The sequence below is a fragment of the Camelus ferus genome, chromosome 6 (assembly GCF_009834535.1).
Source record: "Camelus ferus isolate YT-003-E chromosome 6, BCGSAC_Cfer_1.0, whole genome shotgun sequence".
NCBI classification, from domain to species: domain Eukaryota; kingdom Metazoa; phylum Chordata; class Mammalia; order Artiodactyla; family Camelidae; genus Camelus; species Camelus ferus.
Genome location: NC_045701.1, coordinates 40,751,993 through 40,776,797, shown reverse-complemented (window position 1 = coordinate 40,776,797; position 24,805 = coordinate 40,751,993). Strand labels below are relative to the sequence as shown.

The window sequence follows — 24,805 nt, the reverse complement described above, 5'->3', positions numbered from 1 at the left end:
GAGCTATTTGTATGTTTTGGCAATTAAGCCCCTGTTGGTTGCATCGTTTGCAAATATTTTCTCCCAGTCCGCAGGCTGTCTTTTCATTTTGTTTACGGTTTCCTTTGCTGTGCAAAAGTTTTAAAGTATGATTAGGTCTCCTTTGTTTATTTTTGCTTTTATTTCTTTTGCCTTAGGAGACTGACCTAAGAAAATAACGCTATGATTTATGTCAGAGAATGTTTTGCCTGTATTCTCTTCTAGGAGTTTAATGGTGTCATACCTTATATTTGAGTCTTTAAGCCATTTTGAGTTTATTTTTATGTATGGTGTGAGGGAATGTTCTGACTTCATTTTTTTTTTTTTAATATATTTGCCTGGTTACAAAAACCTGTACTTCCATAGAGAAGTAACAATATCTAATAATACCTTTTATTTATACAGTGTTTTCCCTGCATTTCCAAGGTTGTGGTTCTGAAAACTTTGGTATTAGAATTCTGTTCAAAACCTCGACAAATTCCCACTTCATGCAGAGGTAAAGAAAGTCCTTAGAATGGACAATAAGGTACTCCCAAACACAAACTCAATTTTAATCACAATGACCTTGCTGTTGATGCTGCACGTTTCCATCTCAGGGCCTTAGTACTAGCTGGCAGGTTCATCCTCTGCTTAACAATATAGCTCCCTCCCTCATCTCCTTCAGACTGCTATTGTCCAGATGCAACTTTTCAGTGAGGACTTTCCTCAAAACTTATTTAAAATTGCAAACCTCCTTCTCTTTATTTTTTCTCATTGTTTTGTTACCAACTAACATAATTTACTTATAGCTGACCCTTGAACAACAAGGAAGTTAGTGGCGCCATTGACCCCTCCACTATCCTAGTTGAAAATCCCTGAAAATCTGGTACTGCTATCTCTGCCTCAAAAACAAAGAAACTGACAAATCACTCAAGAGCAGGAAGTTGAAACAGTTTGGATAGAATCAACTCAAACCCTAGTTCTTTTGATTGCATATAATTTGATCTCTAGTTGAACACCAACTTTCCCCGATACTTAGTTAATTTAAAGATCTGCAAAATGAAAATACTGATACTATATTTCTTGAAAAAATCCACATATAAGTCAATCCACAGAGGTCAAACACGGTTGTTTAAGGGTCAACTGTATATTATTTGTGGTCTTTATACCCCACTGAAATGTAAGCTGCATGAGGCAGGGATTTTTTCCCTTTTTTGCTCTTTCCTGTGAGCTTACTGCTTTATTTCTCCAGTCTCATGTAGTAAGCCTTTAGTAAAAATAAGCTTTATAGATGAATGATATATTTAAGACTTTAGGGGAAAAGCAAGACTAGGGAACCAAAGTCATGAAAGGCCTTACAAGTATCTCTTAAAGACCACTAAAATAAACCAATGAAGATACCATGACAAATCAAAAGAAAATCAATGACCCAGACAATTGATATTATACAATCAATATTCATTTGCCATTATCTGTTATGAATTTTCAGAATTTCCCTAAAAATAATTTCCAATAAGATTCTTAAAAATTAACTTCACCTTGTTCTAACATGCACAGTAAAATGCAAAGTATCTTTTTTAATGTTAATTGCTAAGTGATATCTCAAATTGGAGTAATACACAATTCAAACACACTCACTCAAAATTCTCTTGGCTAACTAAAAAGATTTACAGAAGTAAATATGTGTATAACTGTACTGGAGTCTCACAAAAGAAGAATCTCTACCTAGATGGGGCTATTGGAAAGGTAAGAGATTACTGTATAGTTAGTTCTTCATACAATTTAACATCTATTATCTCATTCCACCCTCACAACAATTTTACAATATAAGCAGGTGAGGGAATGGAATGGCTATTCCTTCTAAAAAAACCAAAATGACTTCCCACAGTCTCTTTGCTGCACAGCCTTAGGTCCTAAATATGAATGATGCTTTCAGCAATAGGGTTGAATATTCCTGCTGGCAAACTCCAGGGACAAATTTTGCTACTATACCTTAAGAGAGAAAATTATATTTTGAAAGCACAGGTGCACATTCCTCTTCATAGAAGAGTAATACCTGAGATGTCCAGAAAGAACTGATAAGTACCACTGCAATCAGGATGCACAAGGACTGATTTTGGCCTATCATATGTTCTCCTAACAGGAGGCTAACTAAGAATTGGATAATGCGGTGATGGAAACAGGCCCAAGTTTGGGGTGCCCTAAGTAAGGCAAGTATCATACTTACCTGCTGCAGTGTGAAGTACTACTGGAAAGAGCATGGGCTTTGGAGTCTGACAGATTTGGATTCAAATCCCAGCTCCGTTACATACTGGCTGTGTTACTTTGGGCAAGTTACTTAATCTCTCTGAGCCTCACTTTCCTCACCTGCAAAATGGAGATAATACCATTATCAAGGTAGTTACCCTGAAGGGCTGTTGTGAGGATTAAATGAGACAATATGTATAAAACTGTCTGCAAGAGCACAGCATTAACTTCCTTCTTTTCTTGAATGACTATCAATTGGCTCTCCCTATAATATTATCTGAAGTGTGAGTAAACTAGAAATCTTCTGAACACCACTATAGTGCCTGCTCCACCAGTCAGGAACCACCCACATGGAATTTTTAACATTTAGTGCCAATTACATGTACCTTCAATAGAAGTTGGAGTGTTCAAACAGCCACTTTTCTCTACGTAAACAATTATAAATACTACTGCCAGAACCTTGTCTGATTTAATTTGAGATTATATAAACAGATTCTAATGATTAGAGTTTTCAAATCTTATTATAATGAAAACCCCTATTAAAGAGTTTTAAGCCCTAGTCAGTGACTAACTTATTGGTTCAATATTAGACTAAAGAACTAAACATACAAATATACTAATATTAGTAAATATCTTTGGAAAAAATGACTTCTACATTATATACTTTTCTATAAAATAGTCATAGCCCAAACCAATACTTGCTTTCCTGACTATAGCACTAAATGTATATATATATATATATATATATATTTGAAATTCTGTATAGCATATTTATTCATAGTGTAGAACCACGTAAAATTAAATTACTTAACAAAGTGGCCTATTAGTATTTTATTTGGTAAAATGATTGTATCTGAGTAACTAACATAATGTTAATTATGACTTTTAAATTTAGGTATATTTCAAGGAAAAATTCACTTTTATGTTTTATGATTACAAAAGGATACACGTTCATTGTAAAAATTCAAACATTACAGAAATATTAAAGGTAGAAGATACAATGCCCCTAACCCTACCCACTTTTGTCTCCTGATAACCACCAATCATAATTTGGTATACATTCCTATAGATTTTATTTTTTATGTATATAATTTAGGCAAGTTTTCACAAGAATTATGGTTTTGGGGGGAGTGAAGAGGAAAGCAGTAGAAATGAGGGAAAATCTTTTGTAAATATGCTTGCTAATGTTAAAAATATGCTTAAATGCAAAAGGCAGATTACAAAACTGCATATATCGTATAATCCATATTTTGTCTATAAACAAACATCCAAAAAATGGGGCATTAGCCTGGAGGACACTGTAAATCAAAGGAACGATCAGAGACCACTTCACCCACATTGAGAAGGCTATAATCAAAAAGACACAATAAAAAGTGTTGGTGAGAATGTGGAGAAATCAGAACCCTCATGCACTGCTGGTGGGAATGCAAAATGGTACAGCCGTTCGGAAAGTAGTTTGGCAATTCCTCAAAATTTTAAACCAGAGTTACTATATGGTCCAGCAATTTCACTCCCAGGTATATCCAAGAAAAAGGAAGACACACGAATAAAAGAATTGTACTTGATGGTCACTGGCAGCATTATTCATACTAGTCAAAAGGGGAAGAAAAAACAAATATCCCCCAACCCATGAATGGATAACTAAAATGTGGCATATTCACCAATGGAATATTATTTATAATAAAAAGAGATGAAGTACTGATACACGCTACAACGTGTAAGAATCTTGAAAACATGTTAAATGAAAGAAACCAGTGACAAAAGACCACATATGATTCCATTTACATGAAATGTCGCAAGAGAAAAATCAAGAAAGTGGATTAACATTTGCTTAGGGTTTTGGAATCGGGGGAAAATGAAGAAAGACTGTTAATGGGTATGGGGTTTCTTCACAGAGTGACGAAAATGTTCTAAAATTGATTGCAATGATAGTTGCACAACTCTGTAAATACACTAAAAACCATGGAATTGTACACTTCCTGTGACCTTTATGGTATGCAAATTTTATTTCAGTAAAATTGTTAGAAAATAATAACATTTGCCCCTCTGGATGGTGACTAACTAGTAATTTTCATTTCCTTATTTATATCATTTTGTAATTTCCAAATTTTTGGTACTAAGAGGTTTTTGTTGTTGTTGTTTTAGGGGAGGTACTGGGGACTGAACCCAGGACCTTGTGCATGCTAAACATGCACTCTACCACTGAGCTATACCCATACCCCTAAGAGTATTATTTTTTAAGTCAAGGGGAAAATTATTTTTCAAAGTGCTCTTTATGAAAATTAGAGTAGTATTATACTAGAAGTTAAGACAGAGTTGCCACTTGTACCATTTAGTCATTCATTAAACATCTACTATGTGCTCCAGGAATTCTACCAGCATGAGAAAAGTTCTCTCAATCAATAAATTACATCAAGTTAATGAAGACAAGACTCCTCTGTTAACTGCAGAAGATAAATTATGCCTCATACCACCACTGACTTCTCTGCCTTAAGTTTGCACCAAAGAAGCATCAGGAAATTCTCTCTACATTAAAAATAATTCTGTTTTCAATTTTTAAAACTCATATTACTATTAAAAATAAAACCACTGCAACACTTCATGGTTCAATAGCAGAAGAGGTATACGAAAAATTCAATTAGCAACAATGGTAATACTCAAATACACCGGACGTCATTTCTTTAAGATACTTTTTGCCTATCAGGTCAATCATAAAAATAATCTTTATGGAAAACTATTACCAAGAGGAAAATTAAAACTAAGTCAAAAGAATTCCCTAGAAATAGTTTGCCTTGAAGTTGAAAAGAATATAGACTGAAAATATGGATGAGGAGGGATAAGAGGCATATGCTCAAGCAACGGGCAATTTCCATGATATGCAGCTAACATCTGTCAGTGAAAAAGTAAATACTCAATCAGAATCTCCAAGGATGGTAACATCAGAAGATTCTCCGGGAAGTAGCCTCATCTTAATTCTTGATTAGGAGAGCAAAACAAGGCATCTATATTTTGAAAAGCTTCACTGGCTATACTGATGTGCAGCCAGGGTTAATAATCACTGCATGAAGCAATACTCCTCAAAGGAAACAGGGGAATGAAAAATCTGTTCTATAATTTAAAAAATTAGAGACAATGTAGCAAATACATTAAAGAGAGAAAAACTTGAGACCAAGGATACTATGCATAAGGATACTAAGCAAGTATGCTAACCATACTCCACAAGTCTATTCAAGAGATGGGGGCTTGAAGTAAGGGAGCAGAACAAAATGGAGGGAAGGGGCTCAGGCCAAGGGCTAACTGTAAAGCGGAATGTATAGGACCTAATGACCAAATGGCTATGGAGAATGGAGAGAAACAGAAGGCAAAAATGACTCTAAGGTCTTTAGTTTGAATAACCAGACAGCTAGTGATGCCATTAAACAATGAATGGAAGGCAAAATGAGAAGCTGGTTTGAAAGTTAAAGAGAAAAGGTACAAGGGGCTTTAAAGGTTATTTGCAATGTTCTGATACTAGGCTGGATATTGAGTATATAGGCGTTCATTTGGAGAGAGTGAATTTGGTGTTAGAGTTGTTGTATCTGCAGAAACCAAGGAACTATGTTATTCATGAGACAGAGGCTAAAGACAAAGATGTGGAAATGCTTGGCATCCAAGGATAATACCATGGAAGTATAAGAGAACTCTCAAGGAGAGCATCTGGGTTATAGTGATGGTGAAGTGCCAATTAAAAGAGAGTCAACTAAAACTGAAAATTATCAAAAGGACAGAAGCTTTTACTAATTCTCTTTCTCTCTTCAAAGACATACAGAAGAATATCAATTTAAAAAAAAAGCTACCACTTATGGTTATCTTACTATATTCCAGTGGCAGGTCCAGAATTTTCAGATAGGGAGAATTACAGGAGTTATCTGTTTTAAAGAGAGCTTGAAGATGTTTTTGCACAGTACTTTATTTTCAGTTGGAAAATACTAACTGACCACATCAAAATATCAAGGGAAAGAGGTTTGAAGGAAATAGTCCCCTCCTCTTTGGTGCCACCACTGCTATATTCTAGGCACTGTACCAAACATGTTACCTAATCTTTCATCCTCATACGAGGCTTATTAAGTAGGTGAGGAAACTGAGGCGAGATTGGAATAGAAACTTGCTCAGGGTCACAAATCTAAGGAGCACACTCTTCTCTGTGTTTCCATAGCTCTCACTGCTCTTTATACCCTACTACAGTTTCTCATTACTCATCTTGATATAATGTATGTTTATGTGCCTCTCTCTCACTGTACTACTGTTAGCTCCTCAATACCAGGGTTCGTCATTCATTTCTGTATCCCTATGGTTAAGAATGAGTAAATATTTTGTTCAATGAAGCATATGAAAGAACTAGGTGAGAACAGCACCAAGAACGCCAAGAGGGGAAAGAATTTCAAGAAATTGTCAGTAGAATAGTGCCATACGCTACGGAGAGAGCCATCAGCATATTTTAAGTCATCAATGGACTGATATTTCTTATTCCTTTGTTGAACGCCTACTATATGTAGGACACTGCGTTAATTAGGCACAAGTTAACATGGAAAAATAAAATCTGGTACACGGCAGGAGATTTTCGGGTAAGTAACCACATCTAAATTCTTGGTCAAGTCAGCAGAACAGAGTCAGGCCTGCAACTGCTTACGTCTAATTTGGCTCAGGTAAATTCGGAGACAATATTAAAAGGTCACAGCGCATCCTTTAACAAAACTTCTGATGGGGACAACACATGAAAAAGGGCCGGAGCACCTCTGTCTGGGTGACGACAGCCAGTGGTCAAGGAAGCCGACTCCCTCCGGAGTGTCTGGCTTCCTAAGCAGGGTTGGGGCTGCTCCTAGCTGCTAGTCCGCAGTCTGCGGCGGGAAAAAGCAGACACTTACCGCAAAAAGCACCGCTACCGCCGTGGCCCAAAGGGGCCGGGGAGTCCTTCGCGAAGCCCCACGCCGTGGGAGGAAACCACGGAAAAGGAAGATCAGACAGCTGCGACCCCACGGCCCGACTTCTCAAACTATATCAACTAGGGTCCCAGCGCCCAGCACTGCGACGCCAACTCCCACCAGCTGGAAGACCGACGACTGCCACCGAACCTTCCGCCCAATGAGGAAACGTCACCACTCGGCGTAGTCCAGCCTTTCTTGAAGAGAACACACTTCCGCTTCCGGGGCACCCGCCGCGTTCCTTCAGTGCTTTTACTGAAAGGGTTTATTGAGATGTTTCTTTGCTTTGACTGGCTTTTGGCAGTTTTCTACCGCTCAATAACTGCGGCATTGAAGTTAGTATTAAGATCGGAGGCTCTCTAGGGATGCGATCTCAAGAAAGAAGTCCGGCCTCCAGGCGCCACCTTAAGAAAAAATGACCTGGCGGAGCACCACCAGTTAAAGAAGAGAATTATGACAGATGGGGACGCGATGGAAGGTAGAGATTCCCGAAAGCACGTGAGAACTCCATAGAAGGGGCGGGACTTAGGCCTTTCGGAGCCGAGGGAGGCGGGTTCCACCCCGCGCCGAATCAGGTGTCTGGACCCGCCTCTGCCTGCGCCTGCGCAGTGCGAACCTTTCTCCTGCTCAGCTTTCTGCTCCAACATGGATTTCCGCTCCGCGAGGCAAGCTGTACTGCAGCTACTACGTACGGTGGCTCCCGCAGACCTCCCAGAGCTGATCCAGTGGATGCGAACTACCCGTAAGCGATCAGAACCTGAGGCAGGCGGTTAGGGCAAGGATATGCTGTGGGCGCTGACCTTGGGGACTGAGGGTGAGGCCAGAAGCCTTTCATGGGGTAGCTTGTGCTGGTCTCTGCTCTGCTGCGGGGCAGATAGAGACGGGCACATCTCAGAGCTTGGTAGGTTAAGTCCAGTTTAAGATTGGGTGCTGGAAGACCTGGCTGTGGGTTCTGTGTGATCCCGCTACAGACTTCAGACGAGCTCTAGAGCCGCCTTGTATCTAATCTGTTTTCTGAAGGAAAGAAAAAAGGGGGGGCTAGCCCCCTATTACTCCCACAAATTTGAGGTCACCAGTAGGATACTACCCGAAGAAGCCCTTTGCAAGAGAAGTTTTAGGCTGTAAGAGCTGGAAGTTTTTACCCTGTAGGCAAAATCACATGCAGCTAGTGCATTTATTTTCTCAATTGTAAGTAAAATGGGCCAATTAATAACAATTTTTCCGAGGTGGGGAGAGGGAGAAGAGAAAAGGGGAGGAAAGGGTCTTTAATTTTAAACTGTTAACAAAATGAATAATAGTAATAATAGAAAGAACAAGTTAGAATCTTGGAAATGTGGTAATTAGATATAGTTACTGAAAAATGGGATAGATCTGTTTTGACAAAGTGAAGCCTGGTGAAAACACAAGAAGATAGGATATTCCTTGTTTGAGAACTATGCCAAACCATACTCTGCTTCTGTACCCTAAACGTGGATTCCCATGTTTATTTTCATCCAGACCCATGGCTTGAAATATTCCTATTTGCTGATGACCCCCAATTTTAGTCTTCCATCCCTAAGGTTCATCCTAGAATGCTCTCCGTGATGTGAGAGTCAATCAATCGTTTGGGTATTATTTATTATTACTGCTACTACTACTACACATTTTGGAGAATCATTTTAGGTAAGATGCCAAACTGACATTAATTTCCACATCTGATAGTGAGATTTAGCCTAGAAAGTGGAGAAAACCGAAGCCGTACCTTCATACTTATACACACATGCCTACAAAAATGCCATCTACTGCCTAGTTCTGGCAATTGCACAATTACTAAAACATCCTTGCCCTCAAGATTTCAGTATTGTAGAGCCATTTGTAATCTAAATCTCCAGTTTTAGAGGCATCACTTAAGACTCCATTTTTCAAAATCTAGAAAGCTTGAAAGCCTGTTTTGGATGATGAGTTTGTATGCAAGAAGACCCGATACCATTGGCTATAAGAATGCATTTTTACTTTTCTAACAGCAAGTTTTGTGCCTTTGTCCAGCAGACCTTGTAGTCAGAAAAACTCAAGCAATTTGTTAAACAATTTAGAAAACAGAGTTTCTGAAGAATGTTTATTACATGAATATTTTAAGAAATGAGAGTGTCACTTAGCTTAAAATGAAGGAGTATGTTTTAATATAGATCTTAAAAAATAGTATAATTTTTTGGTATACCTTTTTTAGGTGGTAATATATACATAATATAAAATTTACTGTTTTAACCATTTTTAAGCATACATGTCAGTGGCATTAAGTACATTTACATTGTGCAACCATCGCCATCATCCATCTCCAGAACATTCTCATCTTCCCAAACTGAAACTCACAGTGTACTTTTTAATGAAATACAATACAAAAGATTCTGCCAATCATTTTTCATTTTCCTAATTAATTTCCTTCTTCCAAGAAAAAAAATTACTGCATGATGTCTTACTTGTATGACATTTGCATTGACCCTTAAATAATTATAACTCTCTTTGAAGCTTTGTAGAGTTTATTGAAACAAAAATATCGATATATTGCTAACAGGTAAAATCACAATAATTTTAAATACACAAAAGGAAGAATAATATTTTTGGTCTCTGAAGGACTAGGGGAATTATCCTACCAAGACCTGGGGTCATTTAGGATCAGGCTGGTAGAACCAGAAGCTTGGACCAAGACAGAGCTAAGCACATGTCAGTGTATGATATAAACTGAAAATGTAGAAAAAAAAACGTAGGAGCCTACATTTACCTTGGTACAGTGTAGGCCAAAGATCTAGGAAACAAATGAGCACCAAAGGACGAACCAAGTCTGAGGGGCACAGCACACAAACAAAGATAACTGCCCTCACCGACAAATAAATAAAAGGAGCAAAAAAAAAAACAAAAACAAAAACATCAGGACCTCAGCTCATTGATTCTGATCTTGTGGCAGAGCATCTGTTCTTCTCTATTTCTTGTGTATGTGTAAAGTGGGCTCCTGATCTAATTTTCAAAGTGTAGGAGAGTGACTGCAATTCATTAAGTGAAGGAGCTGAGAGCCAGGATTGTAAGTGGTGTCCCCAATAAGCATATTAAAAATTACATTGGAATATATACCTGTTAACAAACACTATTCTGAAGCCTCTGAAGTTTTCCCTGAATAAGCACATACAAATAAGGAAGGCAAACCAACAACTCATGAAAGTTTCTATTAAGAATCAAGTTACAAAGGATAGAAAATTAGGTTTGCTGTAAGAAAATTAATAAAATCATTAAGAAAATGTTTAAATGCTTAAAGAAGATAACGGTAGGTACCTAGAAGCTTTTAGAAGCTTCTCTGTGTCCTCTATTTTAAATACATCTTCACTGAGCAGCAGCTACAGAGCTGTTAGAGTTCCTTTGAAATTCCCACAAATCTGAAAAACAAAGCCTGGCATCTAGTTACATTTGTGAAACGGCATACTACTCCAATTCTATATGATATTACTGCTAAGGAAGTTTCCACATTAACTTAAAGTTTTTCCAATCTTTATTAAAGCCATATGAATTTGAGAGTTATCAAGTATATGAGGTAAATAAAATAGATTGTTTTCTATCAAATAAGCAAAAATAATTGTACTTTTCTCTTTATTGCATTTGTTGTATATTAAAAATGACCATGATATGTAAAAAGAATAATATATCATGAACAAATGGCTTTATCCCAGAGTGCACTGTTGGTTTAACATTAGAAAATCAATAAATGTAATTCACTATTTAACTAAAAAGAAAAACTATGATTATCTCAAAAGACGTAGAAAAAGCATCTGACAATATCCAACATCTTTTCCTGATAAAAACTCTCATCACACTAGGAATAGAAGGAAACATTCTCAACCAGATTAAGGGGATCTATGAAAAATCTGCAGCTAATATCCACTTAATGCTGAAAGACTAAATTCTTTCCTGTAAGAACAAGGGTAAGATAAAGATTTGTACTCATCCCTTCTAGACAGTATCATAATAGAGCTTCTAGCCAGTACAATATAGCAAGAAAAGAGGGAGGAGGGAGGCATCTCAATTAGAAACAGGTGACTGGATAAACAAATTGTGCTTTATTTTTATAATGGAACACTACTTGGCAAATAAATGGAATGACATGTTCATATGTGCAGCAACCATGGATAAATTTTGCTAAGTGAAATAAGCCATACTGAAAAAGACTGCATACTGTATGATTCCACTTATGTAAAACTAGGAAAATGCACACTGATCTATAGTGACAGAAAAATAGATCTCTGACAGCTGGGTTGCGGGGTGGGATTGCAGAGAAGGAGGGATTCCAGAGGGGCATGAGGAGACATTGGGGGATAATGGATATGTTCACTATCTTGATTGTAGTAATGTTTCATGGCTGTACACAAGTCAAAACTTACATAATTGTACACTTTAAATATGTACAGTTTATTGTGTGTCAATCCTACCTCTATAAAGCTTTTTCTTTTTTCTTTTTTCTTTTTTAACGGACACAAGTTCTTTGACCCTCATTCCATGAGTGGTCAGGTCTGTATTTTCTCTGCTTCAATCTGGGTGGGCCCTGTGGACAACTTTGGCCAATAGAATATGGCAGAAACGACACTATGCCAGTTTCAGACCCAGGACTTAAGAAACTGGCAACTTCTACTTTCTGCCTCTTGAATGCTTGCTCTGGGAAAAGCTCACCATCATTTATGTAGTCTGCTACCCTGAGATTGTCATACTGTCAGGAAGCCCCAGCTAGCCTATGGAGAGCAAGATGCTCAACCAGCCTGTAATGTTCCTGCCATCCTAGCCTAGGCACGAGACGTGTGAGTAAAGAAGCCATCTGCGATATCCAGCCCAGTTAAGCCTTTGTTACGAATAATGTTGCTGTGAACATTCATGTGCAGGTTTTTGTGTTAACGTAAGTTTTCATTTCTCTGATGAAGTCCAAGAGGGCAATTGCTCAGTCATATGGTAAGTACATTTTTAGTTTTATAGAAAGTACCTAACTGTTTTCCAGAGTGGTTGTACAATTTTACATTTTCACCAGCAATGCATGAGTAATCCAGTTTCTCTGCATCCTCACCAGCATTTGGTATTTTCAATATTTTTTATTTTAGCCATTCTGATAGTCATGTAGTGACATATCACTGGGTTTTAATTTCCACTTCCTAAATGATGTTGAATGTCTTCTCATATGTTTATCTGCCATTTGTGTATCCTCTTTGATGAAATGTCTGTTCTTCTCTTTTGCCCATTTTCTATTGTATTTTTATAGTGTTGTTTTGAGAGTTCTTTATCCTAGCTATAAGCTCTTTGTCAGTTATGTGGTTTGCAAGTATTTTCTCCCAGTCTGTAATTTGTCTGTTCATTCTCTTAACAGAGTTTTTCAAGGCAAAAGTTTTTAATTTTGATGAAGTCCAATTTATCCACTTTTCTTTCTTTGATGCCAAATTTAAGAACTCTTTGTTTGGCTCTAGAGCCTGAAGATTTTCCTAAGCTGCTTTTTTTCTTTTTATTTAAAATTATACAACAGTATATTAGTTTCAGATCCTATGGTTTTGGGGGTTTTTTTTTCCCTAAAAGAATTGTGGTTTTGTGTTTTACATTTAATTCTTTGATCCAAGTTAACTGTTGTATAAAGTATAAAGTTTAAGCTGAAGTTCATTTTTCCCCCTATAGATGTCTTTGCTTCAGCACCATTTGTTGAAAAGGCTGTCCTTTCTCCATTGAATTGCTTTCGCATCATTGAAAATCAGCTGGGTGTTTTTGCTGGGATCTATTTCTGGATCCTCTGTTCTCTTCCAGTACCATACTCTCTTGATGACACTAGCTATTATTATTTAAAAATGTGTTGTTTAACTTCCAAGTATTTGGAGATTTGCCTTTTGTTTTACTATTACTTTGGCTCCATTATGGTCAGAGAAGATACTCTGTATGATTTCAGTTCTGTAAAACTTACTGACATTTGTTTTATGTCTCAGGATATGGTTTATCTTGGTGAATGTTCTGTGGGTAATTAGAAAAAAACTATGTATTCTACTTCAGTTTAGTGAAGCATTTTATAAATATCTATCAGATCTTGTTGGTTGATGATATTTTTCAGTTCCTCGGTATCTTTGCTGATTTTCTGCCTAGTAGATCTATGAGTTGCTGAGGGTGGGTGTTGAAGTGCCCAGCTATAATTGTGGATTTGTCTCTCTCTCCTTTCACCTCTGTCAGTTTTTGTTTCATGTATTTTATTTATTTATTTTAATGTATTGTGCTTTTATTTATTTTGGGTTGGGGGGAGGTAATTAGCTTTACTTACTTATCTTTTAGATGGAAATACTGGGGATTGAATCCAGGACCTTGTTGCTAAGCTTGCATTCTATCACTTGAGCTATACCCTCCCTTCCTTGTTTGATGTATTTTGAAGCTCTGTTGTTTGGTGTATGCACATTTAAGATTGCTATGTCTTCTAGATAAATTTATCCTTTTATCATTATGTAATATTCTTCTTTGTCCCTAATAATTTTTTGTTTTAAAGTCTACTTTATTTCATATTAATATAGCCACTCCTGTTTTTTCAACTAATGTGTGCACAGTGAATTTCTTCTATCCATTTACATTCAGTCTTCCTGTCATGTTCAAAGTGAGTTTCTCTTGACAGCATATAGTTGGGTTGTGGTTTTTTTATTTTTTGTTTTTTATTGAAATGTAGTTGACTTACAGTGTTAGTTTCAAGTCTACAGCAAAGCATTTCATTTATACATATACATACACACATATTTTCAGATTCTTTTCCATTATAGCTTATTACAAGAAATTGAATATAGCTCCCTGTGCCATACAGTAGGTCCTCGTTGTTTATCTATTTTAAATGTAGTAGTGTGTATCTGTTAATCCCAAACTCCTGGTTTATCCCTCCCCCACCTTTCCCCTCAGGTAATGATAGTTTGTTTTCTGTGTTTGTGAGTCTATTTCTGGTTTATAAATTTGTATCTTTTTTTAGATTCTACATATAAATGATATCATACAATATTTGTCTTTCTTTGTCTAATTTACTTCACTTAATATGATAATCTCTAGGCCCATCTATGTTGCTACAAATGGCATTATTTATTCCTTTTTATGGCTGAGCAATATTCCACACCACATCTTTATCCATTTATCTGTCAGTGGACATTTAGGTTGTTTACATGTCATGGCTATGGTAATATTTACTCTGTTTTTAACCATTCTGTTGGCCTTTACTTTCAAAAGTACCAAGCCTTCTTCTGCGATTTCCTTTCTGTTGGAGAGTTTCCTATACCCATTCTTTAAGGGTAGGTCTACTGGAAACAAATTCTTAGATTTTCTGCGTCTGAGGATGTCTTTTCTCCTCCATACCTGAAGGATAATTTTATCAGATATAAAATTCACAGTTTTTGGCCCTTTTTTTCCCAGCATTTAAAAATTTTGTAAGTTCTCAACTCCCATGGTTTCAGATGAAAAATTCACTATCATTTGAATTGGCGTTTCCTTGTAGGTAGTGAATGATTTCTCTCTGGTTGCTTTTAAGTTTTGTTCTTTGTCTTTTGTTTTTAGAAGTTTATGATATGCTCTTGTGTAGATTTCTTTGGGTCTGTCATACATGGAGTTTGCTTAGCTTCTTATAGCTGTATAGGTTTATGTCTTTCACCAAATTTAGGGAGTTTTTAGCTATGTTTTTTCCAAACTTTTTTCAGCCCAACGTTCTTTCTCCTATTTCTGGAACTCTGATACTAATGTTAGAGCTTCTGTTATTGTCCCACAGATCATTGAGACTCTGTTCAATAATTTTTTTTAGTCTGCTTTCTCTCTGTTGTTCAGATGGAGAAAATTTTATTGATCTGTCTTCAAGTTTACTGACTCTACCCTCTTCAATTCTACTCTACTATTGAGCCCATCTAGCAAGTTTTTTAAATTTTTGATGATTGTTTTTTCAGTTTTATAATTTCTTTTTTTTTTTTTATAACTTCTGTTGCTTTGCTGACATTTTGTTTTTTCACTTGTTACAAGATCATTCGCAACTACTTATTGAAACATTTTAATGATGGCTGCTTTAAAATCTTTGTCTTATAATCCAAATTCTGATTAATTTGGATATTAGCATCTGGATTTTCAAATTATGGTTTTTCCTGTTCTTGATTTAAGTGACTTTCCATTGTATCCTGATTACTTTAGATATTAAGTTGACTCTTGATCCTTTTCAAATCTTCTACCTTAGTGGCCAGGTGCGCTACTTAGATTTAAACTGTTGGTTCTGGACTACTTTTGTGGGCTGTAGCTCTGATAACAGTTTGGTTTTCAGTGCCCTTGCAGTGCTATTCAAGGCTGCTTCATTTTTTGGCCCTGCTGGGGCTCCTGATCAATTTATCCTGGTGTTGCCTTAGTGGGAAAAGACAGTTTCCTGGACCTCCTATGTCATTGAGCTGCCTTCCACTGGTGGGGATAAGGGGACAAGCAATACAGGACTTGGTTTGCTCTTGGCTACCTGGCAGAAGGCTGGGAGACCCTAGGCCTAGGTCTCTTTATCCTACTGGGTAGAGGGCCCTGAGACAGCAGCCTCCCCTGATGCTACTTGACAGCCTGCCACTGCCCCAGGTGTGGAGTAGGGATTAGGGCTCCCCAGTACATCTCTATTGTTCTTCCCCTTTACTGGTCTTCGGTGAGAGAGAGATCAGGCTTTTCTTATTTTGTGTTTTGCTTTGTTTTTTTCCACCTCTGACTGTTGGTAGTTCTGGGATGGAGGCCTCTCTAGGGCCCAGTCTTGGCTACAGAGAAGATAAAAAGAAAACCAGGAGGGAATTCACTGTAGTGACCTTCCTTCCATAAGTCCTGAGGTCCCTAGAGAGTTTACCTTTGTTCTAGTTTTCAGAATCCTTTATGGTTGCCTGTTGAATTATTTCCAGGGTATTTAATTATATTTAGAAGAGAGGAGCAGGAGGAAGTGAGAGAAGTTGCCATCTTGTCTGGGACCAGAAGTCCCTCAACAAATTTTAAAAATTTGAAAAGGGACTTCAGAGTAATATATGATGTGAATGGTAGTAGAAAACATGTAACCAAATGTTTAATTATGTATCGTAAGTCATTAGAGGTAAGGATATGGGTGAGTGAAGGCCAGGGGTTGAGGGTAAGAATTCAGGGAGGTGAAGTAACTTACACAGTCTCTTCTTGCAAAAAGCAAGGTCATAGAGTTAAAAGGAACAGTATGAACAGGAAGGAATATGGAAAACAACTGAGGAGATTTGCCTGCCTTGAACAAAAATGATGTTAGAGAGTAATGAAAACAGAAAATAGAGGGGAGGATATAGCTCAAGTGGTAGAGCGCATGCTTAGCATGTACAAGGTCCCAGGTTCAATAACCAGTACCTCCTCTAAAATAAACTGACAAACAAACAAACCGACCTAATTACCACCTCTCCTCCCCTGGTCAAAAAAAGTAAAAATTAAAAATAAATTAAAAATAAAAAAAAAAAGAAAATGGGATGGTTAGACTCAGGTGATATAGAGGGCCTTAAAAGTCTAGAATGAGATTTGATACATTGAAAAATTGTAAGGAGAAGGAGAGAAGTGAAGTTTAAGCAAGATTAGTTTAAAATAGGTGTGCTGTCTATATATTATAGTGGGGAGAAACTGATAATCAAGGAGCTAATTATAACTTTGTAGTGGTATTCTAAGTGTGAGGTGGTGACTGCCTACGAGGGGGGTAGTTGAAGATAAACAGGGGAGTAGGATGCAAAAGAGAAAGTGATGGGTCTTGATACCTGACTAGATTTAAAAAGTGGGATTTGATTCATAGATTGTCAGCTTTGGTGACTTCTCTTCCCCATATATTTAATTAAATATAAGTAGGAAATTTTTAAAGAATAAATTTTGTTCTTTAGAGAAGCTGTTCTTTCTCCACTCTCTTCCCACCTACATATGTAATTTGAGAAAAACTTTACTGTCCTTAGGCAACTGATTAACACCTTTCTTTAATCTTTTTCCAAGCAACGTACTGTTACCACACATTCTGAAATAGCTATTACACATGTTAAAAGATGTTCAGCCTCACTAGTAATTAAAGAAATGCAGATTAAAACAACAAAGTTTGTTTTTATTGTAATATTCAATGCTGTAAGGCTTTAATAAAACACATATTCTTTTCTGATAGAGTAAATTGGTATAATCTTTCAGGAAAGAAACTTGACTGTATATAGCAAAAGACTTTAAAATGTTTAAGTATTTCTACGTCTAAGAATTTATAGTAAGGAAATAAATGCAAAATGATGATTTATGCCAAAATGTTCATTGCAGTGTTCCAAATTTTTCACATTTATAACTATATCTAAATGTATGGTAGTAGGAGTAAATGGCTAATTAATATGCCTATGGTGCACTATTCACCTTTAAAAATAATGTTTTAAGGAATTTAATTTTAATAAAGTAAATACTTATGATATGTTAAATGAATTCCAGTTTTACACACTTCAGTAAAATCCTATCATATCATGCCTTTTTGACCTGTTTTATAGCCATTTTTAGGGCAAAAATGTCTTACACTTCTAGTTATTTGCCAACCACTACACAATAAAACTAATTTTAGCCTTTTTGAGCCAAAAATTTCCACAGTGCCTTACATATGGTGCTCAACAAATATTACCTATTACTAGGAAAATTCTCTTAAGAATTTTCTTCGTAGAAAAGTATACATATTTATGTATACAACCAAGCATACACCTTTAAATCTTTTATGGACTACGTAAAGCCCATGTACAGATCCTCTTAACTAGGACCATGGTGGAGAACCCCTGTTAGAACTGAAGAAGTCTCTTTTGAACCTTGAATGTAGCTGGATCAGAGTTTGTTGTCCAGAATAAGGGGTGCCAGTTCTCACTTTCACCTGATATCCTTGGGATTGAGGTAAGACAAATTCAGTCTTCAGTTAATACTGCCTTTTTTAAATGACTGAGTAATTTAACACATATTTTCATAATATTTCTCATTTTGACTGGTGATGCTCACATTAATTGGGGATTTGACTCCCATAAACATATTTAACTAGGGTGATAGCTGGAAATGTATTGTGATGGTTCAGAATTTGCAACCCTTCCCATCTTTCATTTTGCCAGCTCCCTAGATCTTCACATATGACAGTTTAAGATGTTTCACCACCACCACCACCATCCTTTCCAAGTCTATTAATAACCCAGTAGCAGTAGCAATCAGAGCCCTAGACACTACAAAATGATAGAAGAGGAGAATAAGCTAAGGTATTCATGGTTAGAGAATTAGATCGCCAAATTGGGTTCAGTTCCAGGGCCACATTTAGGGGGGCTGTTGAACAAGTGCAGAAGATAGCAACCGGATCTCAGAGGATGTGATGTCCCACATCACATGAGTAACCATGCTCAGAGCTAGGGAGAAGGGAAGACTACGGTAGCGACAGGCCAGCTCCTTCTTCACTACCTTAGAGAGACTATATGCTTGAGTAACAGTTCAGAGCTAGACTTACATTCACTTCCCAGCTCTACCACTTTCAGGCCACTATGGCCTGAGACAAGTAACTTAACCTCTGACTTCAGATTCTTTTTTTGTTATGAAATAGAAATGATAATAGTACCACATGTAGGATTCTTAGGACTAAATGACAGTGTTTGAAAAGCAGTGCACAAAGTTTAGCATGCCTTAACTGCTCATTCAATAAATGTCATATAGCATTAAAAATGGTGATTCCTCTCAGGCTGAAATGAGAAAATAAGTCGATGTTACAGAAAGGCAGACTCTGGCTCAGTGTATGGAAGAAATGCTGTCCCTGAATATGTTCAGTTGAAGACTGGACAACTGTCATACGTCAGGGATACCTAGATGGAGTCTGCCATTTGGTAATAGGTTGTAGTCTAAGTTCCCTTCCCACCGTAGGATTCTGTTTTTATAAGGCCGATCAGGCATGAAAACTATGCATTCTTAACATGGTTGTTTATGTTACAGAATTAAATCCAAAGAAGTTGGGCTATGAGATTTTAGTTTGATATCTTAGTTTGATATGAGATTTTTATTGGCTTCTTCAATTACGCCATTTACAAATTGAGAGAACTTGCTAAGAACCACTGGTATGAGTGAGATTATTGGAATTAAATGTGAGTCACCGAGGCTTCCAGACAATTTTCTGTCTATGGAGGGAATTAACACCTTGAGAAAATTTAACTGGATTTTTAAAATATAATTTAAAAAAAGTTGTTTTTTTTTTAATATGTCACAGATGCTGTTTAAGTTCCATCTAAAACAATTTGGAATGAATCTTAATAGTATTTTTGTTTCTCTATAATTTATATTCTGCCTCCTACTGGAAATAATTTGAAGCCACAACTTAGAACATCATACTAGATGGGTGAGGAAAGAAAAAAGAGCTAAAAGTCCTTTCTGCATTAGTTCAGGGAGCCAAATAATATATCTTCGTATTAACTACTATTTCTCAAAGGGGAGTTATGCAGAGAAAAAACCTCTGGATCTATGTATGGGACACAGTGGAAAAAGTGAAAAGGAAGACTACCTTTATTTAGAAGCAGAAAACCTAGGTTTATTTCTCGTGCTGCTGTTGTCCTGCTTTGCAGCTTTTCATAATTCATCTAAACTTCAAAGACTCAGTTACCTCCTCTGTAAGTCAGAGGAGAATCTTGCCTTGTCTTCCTCACATGGATGTTATAATACTTAAATGACCTAGTTTCTATATGAATGAGCTTTGTAAACTATAAAATATTACCAGGATTTTAATTGTTATTTGTGACACGAAAATAGCGTTCTGATCCAACACAAGAGTTATTTTATGTTTAAGAAGGAAATCATGAACTTACTTAAAAGCAACCAAAGACTGGAGGGCAGGGCATGTGGAGATGGATGATATTTCCTTCAGGATCTCCTTGTTTTCCTTTTACAGCTATTTTAAAACGGTAGGAAAAACACAATCCCCTTGAGGTCCTTTTACTCTGGCAAGAATTCAATATAAGAAAATCTTTAAAGAAAAAGGTAAAATATTTTCATTAGTACTCTTTTCCAGTCTATATTAGGCATTCAGGCCATTAGCTAATTTTTAGAGTATTTTACTTCCAGAGAAGTCACATTGTATTTAAAATTATATATGAGCTGCTTAGAAATCATGCTTCTTTAGAGCTAATTAAAAAAAATTTTTAAACACACAGATAAGTTGAAACAACAGAACACTGAACACAGCTTTTCTACCCTCACCTAGATTCACCAACTGTCACTTTCTTACCTTCTCCATCTTTATTGCTATAGACATACGCACGCACACACTCCCCTTTTTGTCAGATCACCCACAGCCATCAGAAATGTGCTGTTTTAATGACCATTTTATCTGCTGTTCAAATGCAGCAGAGCAACATGATTCTTGTAAAATATAATTATTATATAGTTGGTGCCAGCTGTCAGTACTTATTATCTGAAGTCTTGGGTACATTTTATTGGAGGCAGGGGTACTCAGATTAAAGTTACCTTCTTAATAATCCCTGCATGTGCCCCCTAAGCTTGTAAGATCTATATGGTCAGAGAAGGAATATTTAACCACTTACTGGTAAGTTTAAGACCCTAAAAACTTATGGCAGTGCTTCTTAAGTAAAAATAAAATAGTCAAAGTACTACATATTTTTAAGTGCCTTTGTTGTTCTATATAACAGGCTGAAATAGTCAAGTTTTATATTTTCAAGCAGTTTGGAAAAAGAAAAACACAGTGTTTTAAATGGAACATTTGTTCAAATTTCAGTATTTCATTGGTTAAAAGGTTTATTTATTATAAATTGGTGCTATCTGATGGAAAATACCCATCCATTGTAATCGCTTAGTCCAGGAAGAACTACCACTGTAAAAGCTGTTTCTGGGGGAGGGTGTAGCTCAGTGGTAGAGCGTGTGCTTAGCACCTACGAGGTCTTGGGTGCAATCCCCAGTACCTCTGTTGAAAATCATCATCATAATAAAAATTTTTAAGCTATTTCTTTCCTTTTTTTTTTTTCAGGAGATTTTGATGAATTCACTCAAGACAATAATGACATTATGTTGAAAAACATAGCAGAAGACCTTCGGAATTGCTTGCCCCTAGAAACCATGCTTTCCTCAGAACATCTAGCCCTCCAAAAAGTAAATACATTGGTTAATTTACTCCTAGTGCTACTTAAGGGTTCTCCTCTTCTTCCCTAACCCCCTAGCCTTTCTAGTCTGATCAGTCCTGAATTCTGCTTTTTCATTTGATGCCTCAACCATGTCCCCAGTTCTTGAGTCTGTAACCCTCTGGTTCCCTAGTACCATTCATTCAACAAATATTTTTTGAAGGTGTCCTGTTTGCCAAGCACTCCAAACCCCCTCCAATATCAAGGAAGGCCCAACAGTAATCTGTCCCTACCTACATCATTGTCCTGGTTTTCTCTCCCCTGTTCCATTTCCCTGGCTTTTATCAAGGGTGAAGTTCACCCCTTTGTTTCCTTCTCCTACTTTTGCATTGCACAGTTTTTGCTTATTCTTCTATTCTGTTATTCCGTGAATTAGTTCTCATTTTTCTTCACCACATAACCCCCTTATTCAAGTCCCTTCAAGTCCCAACTCTTATGGAATATGTAAGCTATGGATATTGTTTCCTAAAGCAAAGCTAATACTAATAATTTCTTCTCCCACTAATTTGAAAATAGCGGCCCTCCATGTGGTTTTTTTAGCACGTAAATTCCTGAGCAGAGGCACTAAATCCTGTACATTTTTAGTCATGCTGTGCACATTGTGAACACTCACTAAATCTTAGTAAACATCCAGTCATTCATAGGAGAAAAGTAACGGATGGTATAAAAACTAAGGGAAGGGTAGGGTATAGCCCAGTGGTAGAATGCCCATTACCTCTATTAAAAAAAAAAAAAAAATTGTAATCCTTTGGATGTTATTAATAAAACAATCTTACCAGTATCATGATGTAATTTACTATAAAATGAGATAAAGGTATTCATTACATGTTAATGGTAGACCCACAATCCCCTATCCCAACAAACTTTGGGTTTTTTTCTTCCTTTGTTTCCTTCTGGTCCTTGTATTTGTTCATATATTTTACATACTTATAATATAGATGTGTGTGTAGACGTAGATACAATTTTTTAGATTTCCAAGGCGCTAGGTTGATGCTCTATTACTGTTAAAGTAGAAGGAATCATGTTTTTCTCTCTGTAGCTGCTTGCTATTGTATCACGTACCAGCAGTATTATTAAAGAGCCATTATTTGTGAGCCATTATTTGTAAGTACTAAGTTTTACTAACATTTTTTTATTATTTGAAAACTTTGCTTCTGGGCAAAGATTACTTGCTAAGTGTTTTAATGGGTCACTGACGTGTAGGACTCAGACGTCCTGGTATTAGTTTCAGTCCTTCCCCCTCTTAACTGACTAGTGTCATTTCTTTGGAGAAACCTCTCTGGGTTTCAGTTTCTTTGTTTGTAAAATATACTACTTAGGATGGACAAGATGTTCCCAAAATACTCCTTTCAACTAGAATTTTTATCTATTTCTCATATCCATGTTTTGCATCATGACAAGTCAAACAAAAAGTTGCTAGTGTTTCAGAAATAAAACGGAAGGAGAGCAGAGTTGCTGACTTCCATAAGCGAAACGTCTTTCTGGGCCTTGTTTTTGCTCTCAGAATTTCAGCATATGAACCACTGATGTTTTGCCTTATTTAGCAATAAAAAGAGACTTCTTTGTACTTTGTTTCTTTTGATGTTTTTCTTCTCTCCACCAGATACAGCAGCAGCCAGAACCCACAGTTCACGTTGATGCATTCCTTTATGATGAAGACTTTATTGATTCATTATGTGAGGAAGGAAAAATGAGCAGAAATTACTGTACAGTATGCGGCTCGCACCAGACGGCACCTTTAGGTGGGCACTCAAGCTTGCAAACCTGATGACTTCGTGTGTTCTTTTCCTTACATGTCATGAGTATGCAAATCCTTGACCAAGCATTCACTGTTTTTTGAAAGCAAAAGGCCAGCTTGGATGTACAGCCATTACCAATTTCTGCAGTCGGGGAAATTAAATAGCAACATTGCCCAGGGAGGCTAGGCCACTTCATGTCTCTCAGGAGGATATTTCTGCTTTTCACAGAAAATATTTAATCAGAGGTGACTTTTCAGGTCCAGAAACTAATCATAAATGATTGAGTACAGGGAAACTGACTCATACTTTCCATACTCAAAAGATTCATAGTTGACCATAGTGCTGATTTATTTACAATGAGAAATGTAACCGTCAAGGGGGCTGAAAACATTCTCCTTATAGAAACATTTACTTGAGAGGTCAGATAATAATCAGATACTGTTGGATGGCCACGGACTCAAGACAGAGATAGATAATCTTGGGAAAGAGTTTATTCAGACCATGATTTGACCTAGTGGAGCATCTCTGGTCTGTGACACAGAATAGTGACAATCTCCTGCATCTCTGCCCCTCTGATGCAGCACCTGTTTCAAATGGGAAACTAGACTGACTCCGTGCTGCTAATGTATTAACTTTTCTGTTAATATATTTTTTGTCCAAACTGGATATGTACGTCTAGGCTGTTACTTTAAACATGCTGTTTCAGTCTCCCTGCTCACTTAGATTTAGAGATAGTGCTTAAAGTGGGCTACCCTTCCAGGTAAGTAATATTGTGCTCATATTACTGATCTTAGATAATAGTACTCTCAAAAGTCAACTACTACCAAATTTGTAATATGTTGCTAATAAAGATATACTGTATCTGTATTATAGTTGGGGATTAAACCACCCTGGTTTACTGGTTTAAGATTCTGTTTTTAGATAACACTTAATGATTTCTGTTTGAGGTAGTTGAAATTCACAGAAGAGAAAAGGACTTAGACATGAACAATGGAGGGAAAACTGAAAAGTGAAGTATAAATATAACACCATATCAGAGCTAATTTATAGAAATTTATAGAAGAGCTGTGCTCGACAATTAAAAATTTGGAAATTAGGATGCATTTTTTCATAAAAATCAGGTTGTAAATAGTGACCGGGTCCCCAGGCCAGCCCACATACCTGTAATGAACCTGAAAAGGCTATCACCACGTGGGACCCCTCTTCCCTATACGAAAGGGACTTGTCTCCCAGCAAACACTAAGGATGACTCCGTAGCCCGGGGCAGAAGCACGGGCATGTCACAGAGGGCAGTGTGGATGAGGGGAGGTAGGGACTATGGTGGTTAAAGCCTACCCCCAACCCCGAGGTGTTATTTCTGAGGCTGACTCACACCCTTTATTATCTTCCGGGGGATTAGCCTGCCTGCTTCCATTTTCTTGGCCACCATTCATTAGTTATGATCAAAGTTTCTGCCCTTTCTGACCATTATATTATGCAGAACACGGTAGAGAAAGTCTTTGGGTTACTTCCATATCAGACAAAATAGACTCAGGTTCTCCCAGATGGTTTGTTACAGAAATAATGGAGTGAGAAGATGGGTTAGGAGGCTAGAAGTTACAGTAATTGGACTAAGGACAATAAGGATGAATTAGGAGTATCTTAGCCTCCTTCCATCTCACCCCTCTCCTGCACTCCAGAACACACTTTAGGTTGGTCAGGGCTGCCA

General features: G+C 37.0%; 2 protein-coding genes across 11 annotated transcripts in view; one reads left to right on the top strand and one right to left on the bottom strand.

The window, feature by feature from the left end:
• The window catches only part of SRP54 (signal recognition particle 54), a 37,880-nt gene extending 30,438 nt beyond the window's left edge, over positions 1-7,442 (bottom strand). For 2 of the 5 annotated variants that reach the window (XM_032481868.1, XM_014560635.2), the window contains exon 1: positions 7,149-7,442. The gene's annotated coding sequence lies outside the window, so the exon portion shown is untranslated. Of the gene's footprint in view, positions 1-2,224; positions 2,365-7,148 lie in introns of all 5 variants that reach the window. The other 3 variants (XM_032481867.1, XM_032481866.1, XM_006186381.3) reach the window with 3 other exon arrangements.
• LOC102518201 overlaps positions 7,407-24,805 on the top strand; it is a 35,066-nt gene continuing 17,667 nt past the window's right edge. For 4 of the 6 annotated variants that reach the window (XM_006186384.3, XM_032481872.1, XM_032481870.1 and 1 more), the window contains exons 1-3: positions 7,407-7,947; positions 21,208-21,329; positions 22,962-23,100. In XM_006186384.3, the coding sequence (XP_006186446.1) occupies positions 7,851-7,947; positions 21,208-21,329; positions 22,962-23,100 (358 nt within the window). In that variant the 5' untranslated portion in view covers positions 7,407-7,850. Of the gene's footprint in view, positions 7,948-20,115; positions 20,205-21,207; positions 21,330-22,961; positions 23,101-24,805 lie in introns of all 6 variants that reach the window. The other 2 variants (XM_032481874.1, XM_032481873.1) reach the window with 2 other exon arrangements.